Source organism: Zosterops lateralis, assembly GCF_965231275.1.
Source record: "Zosterops lateralis genome assembly, chromosome: 22".
NCBI lineage: Eukaryota > Metazoa > Chordata > Aves > Passeriformes > Zosteropidae > Zosterops > Zosterops lateralis.
The window spans coordinates 7041462-7059637 of record NC_139782.1 but is presented as its reverse complement, the minus strand read 5'-3'; the positions used below and the strand labels follow the sequence as shown (position 1 = coordinate 7059637).

The window sequence follows — 18176 nt, the reverse complement described above, 5'->3', positions numbered from 1 at the left end:
TATATAGAAACATAATATATATAATATTATATATAATAAATATATTATATATTATATATACATATATGTGAACATATATATAATACATATATATTATATGTATTATGTATCTATATTTAATATATAAATATATAGATACATTATATATATATAATAGATGGATACATAATACATATAATAATATACAATATAGAATATGTACTATATAATATATACTATATACTATGATACTGTATTATATATAGTATATAATATACTATATAATATTCTATATATAAGATACAAATACATAATACATCTAATATACAATATAATATATAATACTAGACAATATAGAATATATACTATAGAATATATACTATAGAATATAGTATATAATATATACTATATAATATACTATATAATATATGCTATATAATAGATAGTATATAATATAAAAATATGTAAATATGAATACATAGTACATTTAATAACTTACAATATAATATATGAAACATACGTTTTAATACAAAAAGTTAATATATAAAGTATAACCATATAATATAAAATATATTTATGTAATAAATACATATATATAAAATCTAAAAAATAAAAATTGTAATAAGAAGAGGTGGCCAGGTGGTAACAGTGACAGTGACAGGGGTGTCCCAGGGGTGTGCCGGGAGTGTGACAGTGACAGGGAGGTAACACTGACAGGGAGGTGCCAGTGCTGACTCAGGGCAGCCCCTCCCGCTGTCCCCAGCTGTCCCCTGTCCCTGCAGATCCCTGACCCCAATCCCAGGGCCCTGCAGGCTCTGGAGCTGTGCCCAAGGTGAGCAGGAACAGCAGGAGGAGGAGCTGAGCTCAGCCTTTCCCTGAGCCTTTGCTCCGTTTGTGCTGACACAGTGACCCACAGGGGCTTTGCCTTTGGGGACAGGGCCGGTGACCTTCCCTGGGGGCCAGTGACCTTCCCTGGGCCAGTGACCCTTCCCTGGGGCCAGTGACAGTGACCCTTCCCTGGGCCAGTGACCCTTCCCTGGGGTCAGTGACAGTGACCCTTCCCTGGGGGCCAGTGACCCTCCCCTGGGGCCAGCCCTGTGCTGACACAGTGACCCACAGGGGCTTTGCCTTTGGGGACAGGGCCAGTGACCCTCCCCGGGGGCCAGTGACCCTCCCCGGGGGCCAGTGACCCTCCCCCGGGGCCAGTGACCTTCCCTGGGGCCAGCCCAGGGCACGGCTGGGAGTGCTGGGACAAAGTTGCCCCAAAGAATTCCCTGTCCTGGGGTCCCTCCTGGGCTCTGCAGAGTCCTTCACCCTGCACTGATTTGGGCAGGGCACTCAGAGACTGTGACATTTTATTTTTTATTTTATTTTCCCTGTGAAATTTTAGGGACCGGGATGGGGAGCAGGGACTGGGGATGGGGAACAGGGACTGGGATGGAGAGGAGGGACTGGGGATGGAGAGCAGGGACTGGGATAATTGTCTCCAGCCATTAGTCTGCTCATCCCTCTCCTCGTTAAAGATGCTCTGCCTGTTAATGGCTGGGAGTGAGACACAATTAGGAGGATTTGATCTCCCAGTCTGGGACTGGGAGGGACTGGGGATGGAGGAGAAGGGGGACTGGGATGGAGAGCAGGGACTGGAATGGGGAACAGGGTCTGGGGATGAAGAACAGGGGACTGGAATGAAGAACAGGGACTGGGATAAAGGACAAGGACTGGAATGAAGAACAAGGACTTGGGATAAAGAACAGGGCCTGGGATGAAGAACAGGGCCTGGCAGCCCTGGGCACAGCCAGGCAGCTCCCCCTGCCCTGCCCTGATCACTGCCCTCCCCTGCAGGTCCCTGACATCCCTCCTTTTGCATATTGGATTTTTCCTTTCTTTATTGGAGGGAGGGGCAGAGGGTCGGGACAGTTTTATGGCCGCTGTATTGATCAGTAAAATTTAATATAATCCCTGCACTTACTGGGGGATCGTTAAGGGGATGGAGAGCCGGCAAAATGTATTTTAAAAGAAATATTTTTCCATTTTATTTCTCCTCTCTTTTACTTTCTGAGTCTCCTTTTCCAGTCTCATCCTTTGCATCCCTCCAGAGATTTTTTTTTTTTTTTTTTACTGTGTTTTCCCAGCTTTCCTTTGATTTGATTGAGGATCAGGGAAAGTTCTCCAGTCACTCCCTCAGCTCTCCTGCACTTTCTGGGTCTGTGGAATTTTGTGTTTGCTGGTTTAGGGCTCACTCAGGTTTTATATCCCATCCCTCCCTGGAGCTCCTGTGGCTGGAGGATAAAGTGGACAGAGCTAGAGAATAAATTAGATATTTTTATTTATTAAAAGGCCTTTAAGGTGCACCTTGGGCAGGACAAGAGCCTGGCCAGGGCTATGCCTGATATGGACCCAAAATGGGCATAAAATAGTCACAAAATGGGCAGAAAATGGGGAAAAATGGGCACAAAATGGTCATAAAATGGACAAACAGTCACGAGGTCTCACACTTTTATAAGTTTTGGTCCATTTGCATTTTGGGGTTTAATTGTCCAATTCCAGCTCCAGGTTGTGAAGTCCCATCCTTGTTGTTTTCTCCCTTGTTTGTGCTTTTGGGGCTGAAAACTTGTCCCAGTTGTCCTTGGTGTCCATCAGGAGAAGGATTTGCAGAGCTGAGTGACACTGACTGTGAGCTCAGAGCTGCCCCCCTTGGGCACCACAGAGCCTGAAACACACGAAAATTAAAACTTCAGGCATGAAACACATAAAATTAAAACTTCAGGCATGAAACACATAAAATTAAAACTTCAGGCATGAAACACATAAAATTAAAACTTCAGGCATGGAACACATGAAATTAAAACTTCCACCGTGAGGATGATGGGGACACTCAGAGCCAGGTCACTGCTGCTCAGTCCTGGGAGCTGCAGCGAGCAGAAAAGAGGCAGAAATACTAAAAAAAATAATTTAAATTTTGCCCAAATTGCCTCGTTGCAGTGACTCTCTGCAGTCTGGCCAGAGGCAGCGGGCGCCGGGCTGCCTGTGCTGCCTGCACAGCCCTGACACTGATTTATATTTTGGTTAATTGTCTCCAGCCATTAGTCTGCTCATCCCTCTCCTCGTTAAAGATGCTCTGCCTGTTAATGGCTCGGAGTGAGACACGGTTAGGAGGATTTGATCTCCCAGTCTGGCTCTGGGAGGGACTGGGGATGGGGAACTGGGGATGGAGAACGAGGAACTGGGGATGGAGAACGAGGGACTGGGATGGGGAACAGGGGACTGGGATGGAGAACAGAGACTGGGATGGGGAGCAGGGAACTGGGATGGAGAACAGGGACTGGGATAATTGTCTCCAGCCATTAGTCTGCTCATCCCTCTCCTCGTTAAAGATGCTCTGCCTGTTAATGGCTCGGAGTGAGACACGGTTAGGAGGATTTGATCTCCCAGCCTGGTCTGGGAGGGACTGGGGATGGAGAACGAGGAACTGGGGATGGAGAACGAGGAACTGGGGATGGAGAACGAGGGACTGGGATGGGGAACAGGGGACTGGGATGGGGAACAGGGGACTGGGATGGGGAACAGGGGACTGGGATGGGGAACAGGGGACTGGGGTGGAGCAGAGGGACTGGGATAATTGTCTCCAGCCATTAGTCTGCTCATCCCTCTCCTCGTTAAAGATGCTCTGCCTGTTAATGGCTCGGAGGGAGACACGGTCAGGAGGATTTGATCTCCCAGCCTGGTCTGGGAGGGACTGGGATGGGGAGCAGGGACTGGGATGGGGAGCAGGGACTGGGATGGGGAGCAGGGACTGGGATGGGGAACAGGGACTGGGATGGGGAACAGGGACTGGGATGGAGAGGAGAAGAACTGGGATGGGGAACAGGGACTGGGATGGGGAGCAGGGACTGGGATGGGGAGCAGGGACTGGGATGGGGAGCAGGGACTGGGATGGGGAGCAGGGACTGGGATGGGGAGCAGGGACTGGGATGGGGAGCAGGGACTGGGATGGGGAACAGGGACTGGGATGGAGAGGAGAAGAACTGGGATGGGGAACAGGGACTGGATTTTCCCTGTTTCCATGTGTGAACCGAGTGGAGTTCAGGGCCTGGATTGTGCCTGTGGTTCCTGAACTTGGATTTGCTGATGCACCTTTGCCCACCACTGTTTTCACTGGATATTTCACTGATTTTCAGTGGAGTTTTCAGTGGCTATTTCACTGTTTTTCAGTGGCTATTTCACTGTTTTTCAGTGGCTATTTCACTGTTTTTCAGTGGCTATTTCACTGTTTTTCAGTGGCTATTTCACTGATTTTTCAGTGGATATTTCACTGTTTTCCCAGGATATATTTCACTGTTTTTCAGTGGATATTTCAGTGGCTATTTCACTGGTTTTCAGTGGATTTTTCAGTGTTTTCAGTGGCTATTTCACTGTTTCCCCTGGTTTTCAGTGGATATTTCACTCTTTCCCCTGGTATTCTCTTCTCTGATTTTTGAAAACCCCCTCCAGAAGTTGAAAACTTCATTTTCCTTCCATACAAACCTTCCCTGCCCCTGTCTGAAGGTGTTTACACCCCCCACCATCTCCTCTGAGATGCAAAAATACAATTATCCCATTTTTCTCTCCCCACTCCCTGCTCTCCTCCTCCTTCCCCAACCCTTGTGCTGATGGCAGCGTTTTATCTGCATTTGTCCTCTGGCCGTGACAGCCCCTTATCGATTAAAAAAAAACCAAAACAAACAAAAAAAACCAACCTGATAATCACTCCACATTAATCCCATAAATGACTTTAGGGCACCCAAAAAAAAATAATATATTTGCATAATGCATCTTTAAAAAGGTGACAGCTGAAAAGAGGATAAGCCCCAAAAAAATAAATAAAAAATGCTTTGTACAGGAAAAAAAAATGGATTTCCCACTCACCTGTGGGGTTGTTTATACAAATAAGAAGTTGATGATTTAAAGAGCTGCTTTAAAAAAAAAAAAAGGATAAACCCAAAAAAAACCAAAACTGCTTTGCACAGGAAAAAAATGGATTTCCCACTCACCTGTGGGATTGTTTGTACAAATAAGAAGTTGAAGATTTAAAGTTGATGATTTAAAAAAAAAAAGGATAAACCCCCCAAAAAAACCTGCTTGGCACAGGAAAAAAATTGGATTTCCCACTCACCTGTGGGATTGTTTATGATTTAAAGAGCTGCTTTAAAAAAAAAAAAAAAGGATAAACCCAGAAAAAAAAAAAACTGCTTGGCACAGGAAAAAAATGGATTTGCCACTCACCTGTGGGATTGTTTATGCAAACAAGAAGAAAAAAAAAAAGGAGAAAAGATGCTCAGAGGGGATTTGGGATCTCCCTGGGGCTCGGGGAGGTTGTTTGTGTCTGAGCTGGGGCGGATCTCCAGGCCAGACACCTGCTGAGGCACCAAAGCCGCTGTGTCACCCTGAGCTGATCAGAGCAGCTCCAGACAAGGATTAGCCCAACTCAGCCCCGGGACCTGCTCGGGAGGGGTTTTGGGGATATTTAAGGCAGATCAGAGGCAATAATTGTGCAGATAATGCACCCCCCAGGCTGCCCTGCTGGGCACAGGTGAGGACAGCCCTGGAGAGAGGGCAAAATTCCTGTTTTATTTTTATTTTATTTTTATTTTATTTTTATTTTATTTTTGTTTTATTTTTATTTTTTAAATATTTATTTATTTTATTTTTATTTTTTAAATTTATTTTGTTGTATTTTTATTTTATTTAAATTAAATTTATTTTATTTTATTTCTATATTTATTTAATTTTTATTTTTATTTTTATTTTATTTTTATTTTACTGTATTTATTTTATTTTATTTTTTTATTTTATTTTTATTTTTATTTTATTATTTTTATTTTATTTTTATTTTTATTTTATTTTTATTTTAATTTTTATTTTTTATTTTATTTTAATTTATTTTATTTTTATTTTATTTTATTTTGTTTTATTACTTTATTTTACTTTACTTTACTTTATTTTACTTTACTTTACTTTATTTTACTTTACTTTATTTTATTTTTTATTTTTATTTTATTTTATTTTATATTTATTTTATTTTATTTTATTTTATTTTATTTTATTTTATTTTATTTTATTTTATTTCTGCCTCTCCTGGTTGTCAAATTCCCTTTAGAGAGAGGGGAAAGGAGAAAAGTGGCTCAGTTTAGTTTGGGGTGAGTCCCCTGGAGGATTTGGGGAGCTCAGAATCCTCAGCAAACCAAAAAAAAAAGGAGATTTTCCAGTTCCTTCCATGGGATCCACCTTGTTCTTCCTCCTCACTTTTGGTGGATCATTTATTATTATCAGGAGTATTATTATTATCAGGAATATTATTATTAACAGAAATATTATTATCAGGAATATTATTATTATCAGGAATATTATTATTATCAGGAATATTATTATTAACAGGAAGTGGTGGGTTTTCTCTCTAAGGAGAAAAAAACCATTATTCAATCAAATCAAATCAAAACCAGCCTTTTTGTCCCAGCAACTATGAAAAACAAAACAAAACAAAATTTGGAGTGAAATGAGGCTTTGAAATCCCCAAAAATTTGGTTTGGGGAGGGAAATGGAGCTTTGAAATCCCCAAATTTATGGAGTGAAATGGGACTTTGAAATCCCAAAAAAATTTGGTTTGGGGAGGGAAATGGAGCTTTGAAATCCCCAAAATTTGAGTGAAATGAGGCTTTGAAATCCCTAAAAAATTGGGGAATGAAATGGAGCTTTGAAATCTCCAAATTTAGGGAGGGAAATGGGGCTTTGAAATCCCCAAAAAAATTGGGGAGTGAAAAAAATCCCCAAAAATTGAGTAGTAAAATGGGTCTTTGAAATCCCAAAAAAAAAAAAAAATGGGGTTGAGGAGTGAAATGAGGCTTTGAAATCCCAAAAAACTGGGGAATGAAATGAGGGTTTGAAATCCCCAAAAAACTGAGGAGTGAAATGGGACTTTGAAATCCCCAAAATTTGGGAGTGAAATCCCCAAAAACTGAGGAGTGAACTATCCCCAGGGCTGGTACCCAAGGGAGGATGGAGGGAAGGGTTTCTCCTGCACAAAAACCTTTCCTAGGGAGAAAAAAAACCTCCATTATTTTTGGGGAACAGCTGTGATTTCCCTAACCCGCTCTCTGTGCCCCCAGCCGCGGCAGTGAGCTGTCCTCCATCCTGTCCAGCCTGCACCAGGGGGGGCAGCTCGGGATGCCCGAGGGCCACAACCGCTGGGAGCTCAAGAGGAACCCCCTGGACCTGGGGCTGGGGGCTGCAGGTGAGGCCGGGCAATCTCCTCTGCTGCTCTGGGATTGTGCTGTTCCTCCTTTTTTACTCCTTTTCCTTCCTCTCCATTTCCCTCTTCTCCTTTTCCTTCCTGTCCCTTTTTCCCGTCCTTTCCTTTTTCCCCCTCCTGTCCCTTTCTCTTCTCTCCTTTTCCCTTTCTGTCCCTTTTTTCCCCTCCTCTTATCCCTTTTCCCCTCCTTTCCCTTTCTCTCCTCTCTTTTTCCCTTCTTGTCCCTTCTTCCCCTCCTGTCTTCCTTTCCTTCCTCTCTCCCTTTTCCTTCCTCTCCTCTTTTTTTCCCCTCCTCTCCTTTTTTCCTCTCATCTCCCTTTATTCCCCCTCCCTCTCCCTTCCTTCCTCTCCCTTTTTCCCTCCTCTCCCCTTTTTCCCCCTCCTTTCCCTTTCCTTCCTTTCCCTTGTCTCTATTTCCCCCCCTCTCCTTTCCCCCCTCCTTCTCCTCTCCTTTTTTCCCCTCCTGTCCCTTTTTCCTTATTTCTCTCCCTCTTTCCCTCCTCTCTCCCTTTTTCTCTCCTCCCTCCTTTCCCCTCCTGTCCCTTTTCCCCTCCTCTCCCTTCCTTTCCTCTCCCCTTTTTTTCCCCCTCCTCTCCCTTTATTCCCCCCTGTCCCTTTTCCCCTTCTGTCTCCCTTTCCTTCCTCTCTCTTTTTTCCCTCCTTTCCTTTTCCCTCCTGTCCGTTTCCCCTCCTCTCTCCCTTTTCTCTCCTTTCCTTTATTCCCTTCTCTCTCCCTTTCCCTCCTCTCCGTTTCCCACTTCTCCCTTCCCTTCCTCTCCCTTTTTCCCTCCTGTCCCTTTCCCTCCTATCCCTTTCCTCTCCTTTTTCCCTTCCTCTCCCTTTTTCCTCCCTCCTCTCTCCCTCTTTCCCTCCTGTCCCTTTCCCTCCTGTCCCTTTCCCCCCTCTCCCTTCTCTTCCTGTCCCTTTTTTCCCTCCTCTCTCCCTTTCTTCTCTCCTCTCTCCCTTTCCCCCCCCTCTCCCCCATCCCTCCCTTCTCCAGCAGTATTTTTTTTCCTATGTCACACTTTACCTATAGCAAACCTTTAAATATTCTGTTTAAAAAGACAAACAAGGAAAGGATTTCCCAGTTCTGCTGGTGAAAACCCTTTTCAGGCCTTGTGTTTCTCTCAAACCCAGCGTTGTGTGTGTTAGAGGAGTGAAATGTCCCCAGGGCTGGTGCCAAGTGAGGCAGAAAAGGCAGATTTGGAGCCCAGAGCATGATTTGATTTGTAATTTCATTAATCAGAGGTTCCCCAGGCTGCTCTGAGCCTGCCAGAGCAGGATTTGGTTGAGTTTCTGCTGCTCCCTGGAAGGATTTTTGGGTTTTACCTGGTTTTATCCCCAGTGTGAGACCAGGAATGCCCCAGTGGGGTCCTGCCTTCCCTGGGACTCGGGGGAGGGTGGGAAACCTGCAGAGCTCAGCGTGGTGAGGGGCTGGAATTAATAAACCAAGTTGATTGGGGGATCCTTTAATTAGAAATAAAAATTGAGGGAAATCTGAGCTTTGTATCAGGTTTTGCGCTGAGTGATCTCTGCCCTTCCAGATCTCTGTGTGTTCTCACTTTCTGGAAATTTGGCTGTTTTTCTTGGATTTGTTTGTGTGTTTTATCATCTTGTGCAGGGTGTGAGTGGAGCCCAAATGCAGAGAGGACACACCTGACACCCTTTGGTTGAAGTGAGGCTTTTTCTGGAAATTTAGCTTTTTTGTGGATTTAATTGTGTGTTTTATCATCTTGTTGAGGGTGTGAGTGGAGCCCAAATACAGAGAGAACACACCTGACACCCTTTGGTTGATTATTGATTATTGATTTGGGGATCGTTTAATTATAAATAAAAATTGAGGGAAAATCTGAGGTTTGTATCAGGTTTTGTGCTGAGTGATCTCTGCCCTTCCAGATCTCTGTGTGTTCTCACTTTCTGGAAATTTGGCTGTTTTTTGTGGATTTGTTTGTGTGTTTTATCATCTTATTGAGGGTGTGAGTGGATTCCAAATGCAGAGGGGACACACCTGACACCCTTTGGTTGATTATTGATTGTAGGATCCTTTAGTTATAAATAAAAAATTGAGGAGAATCTGGGGTTTGTATCAGGTTTTATATTGAGTGATCTCTGCCCTTCCAGATCTCTCTGTGTTCTCACTTTCTGGAAATTTGGTTGGTTTTTAAATTTGTTTGTGTGTTTTATAATTCTGTTGAGGGTGTGAGTGGAGCCCAAATGCAGAGGGAACACACCTGAAACTCTTTGGTTGATTATTGATTGCAGGATCCTTTAATTAAAAATAAAAAATTGAGGGGAATCTGGGGTTTGTATCAGGTTTTATATTGAGTGATCTCTGCCCTTCCAGATCTCTCTGTGTTCTCACTTTCTGGAAATTTGGCTGTTTTTTGGATTTGTTTGTGTGTTTTATCATCTTATTGAGGGTGTGAGTGGAGCCCAAATGCAGAGAGGACACACCTGACACCCTTTGGTTGATTATTAATTGGGGGATCCTTTAATTAGAATTAAAAATTTGAGGGAAAATCTGGGGTTTGTATCAGGTTTTATATTGAGTGATCTCTGCCCTTCCAGATCTGTGTGTGCTCAGTGAGGCTTTTTCTGGAAATTTGGCTGTTGTTTGGATTTGTTTGTGTGTTTTGTCATCTTATTGAGGGTGTGAGTGGAGCCCAAATGCAGAGGGGACACACCTGACACCCTTTGGTTGATTATTGATTATTGATTGGGGGATCCTTTAATTAGAAATAAAAATTTGAGGGAAATCTGTATCAGGTTTTATATTGAGTGATCTCTGCCCTTCCAGATCTCTCTGTGTGTGCTCAGTGAGGCTTTTTCTGGCCATAAATCCGGGTTTTTTTCCCCATTCTGGATGTCAGAATGGGGTTTTCCTGCATTATTTGCTTTGCAGAGAAACTTCTGGGCCTTGATCAGCATTGCTGGAATTCTTGGGGACACCTGTGGCATTCCAGAAATGCAAAAAAAAAAAAAATTCATTCCTCTCCTTCCCATCAGGAGAAAAAGATGAGGATGGAAATCTCGAGCCTTTAATTCATTCCTCTCCTTAAAAAAAACCCAAAAAAACCCCAAAAAATAATAATAAAAAAATAAAAATAATAAAAATAATAACCCCCCCAAAAAAAACCCCAAAACAAAACCCCAAAAAAACCCCAAAAAACAAAAAAACAACAAAAAAAACCAAACAAAAAAACCCCCCAAAAAACCCCCCCAAAAAACCACAAAAAAACAACAACAACAACAACAAAAAAAACCCACAAAAAAAAAAAAAAAAAAAAAAAAAAACCACCCAAAAAAAACCCAGAAAAATCCTATTAATTTCTCCTCTTTCTCTCCTCAAACCCCCTCTGTCCTGCAGTGCCACATTTCATGTGTTTCCAGTTGCAGTAGGATTTATTTGCATGGATAGAAGTGGAGGATTCAGGTTCCCCTCCTGCTAGAGGAAGGTGGGTTTCTCTTCCCTCTCTTCCTTCTGCCCCTGCAGGGACTTTATTTTGGTGCCTGAGAGGTCCCAGAGTGGAGACAGAGCCTCAAAAAGGGACAAAAATCACTGAGTTCTGCAGAAAATTCAGGGATTGAGGTTGTGGTGTGGGCAGGAGCTGCAGAGCAGGTTTTTTGTGGGGCAGAGATCACAGAGAGGGAGTTTTTGGGGTCAGTGTGATGGGGTTTGTCAGTGTTGTTAAAAATGAGGTTTGGTTTTTTGGTAAATTTTAAGAGATGGGTTTAATAAAAAAAAATAGGAAAATTAGGAGATAAAAAAAAAACAAAGTATGATTTGGTACTCAGCAAAGTCCACACTTTGCTATATCAGAGACATTCTTTAAACACCCTTTTTATTATATCAATCTGTTGAATATTCATATTTTTCATAAACTGGTTTCCATATTCCAGGAACTGTTTTGCCTGGCCCCTCTTTGGGTTTGCCTTTTTAGAGCATTTGTGTTTCTGGGCTGTGTCTCCATTATCACCTTTAGTTTGGGCCTGGGTCTGGACTTTCTTCAGGTGGGAGATGCTGATAGAAAGGGCTGCAGGGAGCTGTCAGTGCCTGGGGGATGCTCATGGAAATGTTACCCCAGGCTTTGGGATGGATAAACTGGAGAGAAATCCACCAGGAGGACAGGCCTGGGCACTGAGTGACCCTGGGGCAGGGTGTGAGTGACCCTGGCACTGTCCAGGGCACTGAGTGACCCTGGGGCAGGGTGTGAGTGACCCCTGGCACTGCCCAGGACAGTGAGTGACCCTGGGGCAGGGTGTGAGTGACCCCTGGCACTGCCCAGGACAGTGAGTGACCCTGGGGCAGGGTGTGAGTGACCCCTGGCACTGCCCAGGACAGTGAGTGACCCTGGGGCAGGGTGTGAGTGACCCTGGCACTGCCCAGGACAGTGAGTGACCCTGGGGCAGGGTGTGAGTGACCCTGGCACTGTCCAGGGCACTGAGTGACCCTGGGGCAGGGTGTGAGTGACCCTGGGGCAGGGTGTGAGTGACCCTGGCACTGTCCAGGGCACTGAGTGACCCTGGGCAGGGTGTGAGTGACCCTGGGCAGGGTGTGAGTGACCCTGGCACTGTCCTGCCCAGGTAAAGGTGGAGGATTCTCTCTGCCCAGATAAATCTAGGGGGGATTCTCCCTGCCCAGGTAAAGCTGGGGGATTCTCCCTGCCCAGGGATGAGCAGGACTTTGTGTCACACCTCAGCAGACTGGGGGAGAGTTATTTCAGCATGGAGGGCTGGGCATGGGGAGGACTTTATTAATGATCTGCTGTGAGCAACAAGAGGCTCAACTTCCCTATTCCATTCATTTCTCAGCTCTGCACAATCTTTTTGTTCCCAAATCCATTTCTTCCTTTGCTCCTTTCCCCCTTCCCTGCTCTTTCCCCTCGTCTTCTCAAACCCTTTTTTCCCCTAAACTTCCTTTTCCCTTCTTTATCCCCACCTCACACACTCAACATCCTTTTTCCTTCCCCTCCCTCCTCCTCCCCCTTTCCCTGCCCATCTCCCTCCCTCTCCCAGCTCCAGGGGGAAGGAGACAATTTGAAGGTTTTTCCTCCGTCTCCCAGCTCCAGGGGGAAGGAGACAATTTGAAGGTTTTTCCTCCCTCTCCCAGCTCCAGGGGGAAGGAGACAATTTGAAGGTTTTTCCTCCCTGCTCTCAGCTCTCAGCTCCTTCCCCCCTCTCAAAGCAATCAATGGGAGCCTTTCCAGCCCCAGTGGGGCCTGGCAAACCCGAGATCAATAAGTTATTAGCACCATTCTGTCAGCTGTAATGTGGAGATTGATCGGGGGCCCCGGCTCCTGCCACTTCCCCAGCCTGATAAAGATGACAGATTAAGGGAATAAGAAAAAGGAATTAAGGAGTCTGGCTGTCAAAAGCTGTCACAAGGGGTTGGAGGAGCAGAGTTTTGGTGTGGTTTTATTTATTTTATTTTTTTTTTTAATCAGGGGTTGAATGAGTGGAATTGGACATTGAAATGGTGCTAAAGGGGGTCCAGCACCACCAGCAGCTCTGCTGGAAATCCCTCTGCTCCTGGGAGGGTTTTGGAAGGAGGTGGAGCAGCTCTGGAGGGTCCTGGAGGTGACCCCAGGGGGACAGGGGTGATGTCCCTGCCTTCCCCAGGGATCTCTGGGTCAGTTCTCACAGCTCTGCAGCTCAGAAATGGAGAAATTTGGGGCCAAACAAAAGCTTTTGGAGTCCCAAATTGAATTTAAATCCCACCCAGTGCCAGGGCAGGGACACCTCCCACTGTCCTGGGGGCTCCAAACCCCTCCAGCCTGGCTTTGGATACTCCAGGGATGGGGAATTCATATTTTATCTGTGCTCAGGTCTCTGATTTATCAAAATTCCTGAGTTTCCCACTGGAACCTGCTCCTTTCCAGGCAGGAAAATGAGCCTCCAAAAGCTCTGGAGGGTCCTGGAGGTGACCCCAGGGGGACAGGGGTGATGTCCCTGCCTTCCCATGGGGACAAGTGACATTCCCCAGGGCTCAGGGGGGATCTCTGGGTCAGTTCTCACAGCTCTGCAGCTCAGAAATGGAGAAATTTGGGGCCAAACAAAAGCTTTGCCCGAGAGGTTTGAGGTCACAGAGTCCCAAATTGAGTTTAAATCCCACCCAGTGCCAGGGCAGGGACACCAAACCTCTCCAGCCTGGCCTTGGATACTCCAGGGATGGGGAATTAATATTTTATCTGTGCTCAGGTCTCTGATTTATCAAAATTCCTGCTTTTCCCACTGGAAGCTGCTCCTTTCCAGGCAGGAAAATGGAGAGGGAATTTAAATCCCACCCAGTGCCATGACAGAGGCATCTCCCACTGTCCCAGGGGCTCCCAGTCCCTCCAGCCTGGCCTTGGACACTCCCAGGGATGGGAAATTCATATTTTATCTGTGCTCAGGTCTCTGATTTATCAAAATTCCTGCGTTTCCCACTGGAACCTGCTCCTTTTCCAGGCAGGAAAATGAGTCTCCAACAGGCCTGGACTCCCAGCCCACTCTCCCCCAGCTGAGTTCTTTAAATCTCTCCTGCAAAGAAAAGTTGAGATTCACAAGTTTGTGATTGCCTGAAAAGAGCCTCTCTGCAGCAGATGAAATTAATTCAGATCTCTCTCTTAAGTGCAGTATATATATATATTTTTTTCATACCATGAATATTTACCACCTTTCTGTGGCTGTAAAAAAAATGAATTTTGCAGGAATTTTTGTCATGAATTTTCAAAGATTTGTACCTGGGAGCCAGGGGAGGGTGTTTGGGGCACGTTCCCCTAATAAAAGCCTTGTCCCAGAAAGGTTTCATCACCTGTTTCACCCCTTGGGATGGGAAATATTGGATATTTCATGTTTGGGGTGTGTTATCTCCTGGGAATCCTGCTCAGCCTCCCTCTTTTCCTGTGGGATGTGGTTTAACAGGTGTTTGAGGTGTTGATGTGGGGTCAGGGTGTTCCTTGGAGTCGCCCAACTGACCCCAGACCCCCCTGGGCCAGCCCCCAGACCCCCCTGGGCCAGACCCCAAACCCCCTGGGCCAGCCCCCAGACCCCCCTGGGCCAGACCCCAGACCCCCCTGGGCCAGCCCCCAGACCCCCCTGGGGCAGCCCCCGGCCCACCCTGGGCAGCCCCCGGACCCCCCTGGGCAGACCCCAGACCCCCCTGCACAGACCCTAAACCCTCCTTCTCAGTTCCCAGGCCCCCCTGGACTGGTCAGACCCCCCTGGAGAGACCCCAGACCCCCCTGGAGAGACCCCAGACCCCCCTGGAGAGACCCCAGACCCTCTTTCTCATTTCCCAGACCCCTCTCCCAAGATCTGTGACCATCCAGGACACCCAGAGGGACACCCAGGACTCTGACAGTGACCCCCCTCATTGATTTCCCTTCTCCAGGAGACCCCCCACCCCGTGCCCAGCCCTCCCCAGGAGTGTCCTTGGTGTGCAGTGGGATAAACCCCCTCTGCGTCTTTGGGGGAATCCTGGGGATAGGTTTTCTAATCCCCCCAGACTTAGGCTCCCAAGTCCTCTCCTGAAAGCTGATCAGGAGGCTTGGGGCTCTTAGTGGTGCTCAGGATGACCCTTAAGCCAGGCAGCTCTGCTGAGTGTGGGGGGACTGAGGATTAGAGCAGGGCAGGAGACAAAATAACCCCCCCAGGGCTCCACACCAGCTGCTCCAGGGGGGCTGTGCCCGTGTCCTTTCTCCTGCTGCTGCTGCAGAGCCTGTGCTGGTCCCTGGGCAGGGCACAGAGGTGCTGGCCCTGCTCTCCAGGAGTGCAGCAGGTGAGTGCTGGACCTCCCCTGAAAGAGAGAAAAGGAAAAAAAAAAAATCTGGTCTGATTTTTGCAGCTTTTTTGGGGGGAAAATTATCGATTTTGTGTGCAAATTCTCCCTCTGAGTGATTGCCTTTGCCAGGCCAGCAGGAGCCTGGGATGTGCTGTGGGATTTTGGGTTTGTGGGGAGACAAAATAACCCCCCAGGGCTCCACACCAGCTGCTCCAGGGGGGCTGTGCCCATCTCCTTTCTCCTGTGCTGATCCCTGGGCAGGGCACAGAGGTGCTGGCCCTGCTCTCCAGGAGTGCAGCAGGTGAGTGCTGGACCTCCCCTGAAAGAGAGAAAAAGGAAAAAAAAAAAAATCTGTTCTGATTTCTGGAGATTTCTGCAGCTTTTAGGGGGGGAATGCTGGATTTTTTTGTGCAAATTCTCCCTCTGGGTGATTGCCTTGCCAGGCCAGCAGGAGCCTGGGATGTGCTGTGGGGTTTTGGGTTTGTGGGGTTTGTGCTGCTCTGGTGGCTGTGGGTGCTCCCTTTGCCTGGGTTTTTCCCCCAGCCCTCCCTTCCCTCCCTGTTGTTATTACCAGACCTGCCCCCATCACTCTCCAGCCCCACTGATAATGTCTTTCATTTTCAGCTCTAATATTAAAAACTGCCCCAATTTGGCTCCCTTTCAACAGCAAAGCTTTGTCAGGAGCCAGGGGGGGAGAGGAGGCAAAAAAAATTTGGGGAACAAAACCCCAAATATCCCTCCAGGTGGACATTGCCTCCTGCAGGTGCAGGGGGTGAGAAAAATCCCCTTTTTTGGGGTTTTGTGGTCCATGAGAGGCCCTGGATGCAGAGCCTGGCTCTGGGAGGCTGCTGAGGCACCAGGAGCTGCTCTGCCAGCTCATTCCAGCTCATCTGCAAAGCAGATTTGGTTTTGGTTTTGCTGCTGCAGAGTCAGGCCCATGGCTGCTCCCACTTTGGTGTCCTGAGAGCACACAGGGGGTTTTTGGGGGGTGAAGGTGGGGATGTAGGGCTGGATTGGGATTGCAGGGTCCTGTGGAGGGGCTGGGTTGGGATTGCAGGGGCTGGGTTGGGATTGCAGGGGCTGGGTTGGGATTGCAGGGTCCTGTGGAGGGGCTGGGTTGGGATTGCAGGGGCTGGGTTGGGATTGCAGGGTCCTGTGGAGGGGCTGGATTGGGATTGCAGGGGCTGGGTTGGGATTGCAGGGTCCTGTGGAGGGGCTGGGTTGGGATTGCAGGGGCTGGGTTGGGATTGCAGGGTCCTGTGGAGGGGCTGGATTGGGATTGCAGGGTCCTGTGGAGGGGCTGGATTGGGATTGCAGGGTCCTGTGGAGGGGCTGGGTTGGGATTGCAGGGGCTGGGTTGGGATTGCAGGGGCTGGGTTGGGATTGCAGGGGCTGGATTGGGATTCCAGGGGCTGGATTGGGATTCCAGGGGCTGGATTGGGATTCCAGGGGCTGGGTTGGGATTCCAGGGGCTGGATTGGGATTCCAGGGGCTGGGTTGGGATTGCAGGGGCTGGGTTGGGATTGCAGGGGCTGGGTTGGGATTGCAGGGGCTGGGTTGGGATTGCAGGGCCCTGTGGAGGGGCTGGGAGGGCAGGTGGGGATGCAGGGCTGGATTGGGAATAGCAGGGAATGACAGGGAATGGCTTGGAATAGCTGGAAACAGCAGGGAATGGCTGGGAATAGCAGGAAATTGGGAATGGCTGGGAATGACAGGGAAAAGCTGGGAATAGCAGGAATAGAGAATATCTGGGAATAGCTGGTAATGGGTTGGAATGGCTGGGAATATCTGGGAATGGCAGGGAATGGCTGGGAATAGTAGGGAATAGCAGGAATAGAGAATATCTGGGAATAGCAGGGAATGACAGGGAATGGCTTGGAATAGCAGGGAATAGGGAATGGCTGGGAATAGCTGGGAATAAGAAATAATTGGGAATGGCTGGGAAGAGCTTGGAATAGCTGGGAATAGGGAATATGTGGGAATGGCTGGGAATAGTGGGGAACAGGGAATATCTGTGAATGACAGGGAATGACAGGGAATGGCTGGGAATAGCAGGGAATAGCAGGGAATTGGGAATGGCTGGGAATAGCCGGGAATAAGAAATAATTGGGAATGGCTGGGAAGAGCTTGGAATAGCTGGGAATAGGGAATATGTGGGAATGGCAGGGAATAGCAGAGAATTTGGAATGGCTGGGAATAGCTGGGAATAGGGAATATGTGGGAATGGCTGGGAATAGCAGGGAATGACAGGGAATATCTGGGAACAGCAGCGCCCCAGCAGCGCCTGCCGGCAGATGGGCCCGGGGGTGGGAGAGGAACAGAGGGAAGGAGGGAATGAGGAGCCTTTGGCAGAGCTGTGAACGCCAGGAATTTTCACCGCTCACATTCCAAGCGCTGTCACACCGAGCCCGGGCTGCTGTCAGCGGCTCTTTGCCATGGAGACTCTGCTCCTCTCCTGCCCAGCCTGGAGCGGGGAGACAGGGGGAAAACTCGAGTTCTGCTCCAAAGGCACAAAGCCTGGGCTGGGAACAGCCCCCAGAGAGGAGCAGGGTCTGTGTGTGTGAGCACTGAGGGTTGGCAGGGTCAGGGTGAGGCTGCCAGGAGAGTCAGTGGGGAGGGATGGAAGGTTCCAAAGGGGATGGGGGTTCCAAAGGGGATGGGGGTTCCAAAGGGGGGGAGCTCAGGGTGGGCTCCCTGCACCAGCCTGGGGGGCTCAGAGGGGCTGCGAGGGGTAAACTGAGGCAGGAGGAGTGAGAACATCCCCAGTGAGTGGCCAGTGCTGAGAGAACTCCCAGTGCTGTCACTGCTGCTCTTCCCAATTCTCTCTGTTCTGCTTCCCTGGCTTTGGCTCAAGGGGGTGTCTAAGGGGTAAACTGAGGCAGGAGGAGTGAGGACACCCCCAGTGAGTGGCCAGGCTCACCTAGCAATGGGGATGCAAGGTGCTGAGAAAGCTCCCAGCACTGTCACTGATGCTCCTGTTCTTTCTCTGGCTCTTCCCAATTCCCTCTGCTTTATTCTCCTTCCCTGGCTTTAGGGTCAAAGGTTGTGTAAGGGGTAAACTGAGGCAGGAGGAGTGAGAACATCCCCATTGATGTGAAATGCTGAGAGAACTCCCAGGGCTGTCACCACTGCTCTTCCCAATTCCCCCTG

At 47.8% G+C, this 18176-nt stretch overlaps 1 protein-coding gene across 1 annotated transcript in view; it reads left to right on the top strand.

Moving 5' to 3' along the window:
- SAMD11 (sterile alpha motif domain containing 11) overlaps nucleotides 1-18176 on the top strand; it is an 84274-nt gene that overhangs the window by 25400 nt on the left and 40698 nt on the right. Inside the window, exon 5 of the mRNA XM_083876739.1 lies at nucleotides 7122-7246. Within this exon, the coding sequence (XP_083732865.1) occupies nucleotides 7122-7246 (125 nt within the window). The remainder of the gene's footprint in view (nucleotides 1-7121; nucleotides 7247-18176) is intronic.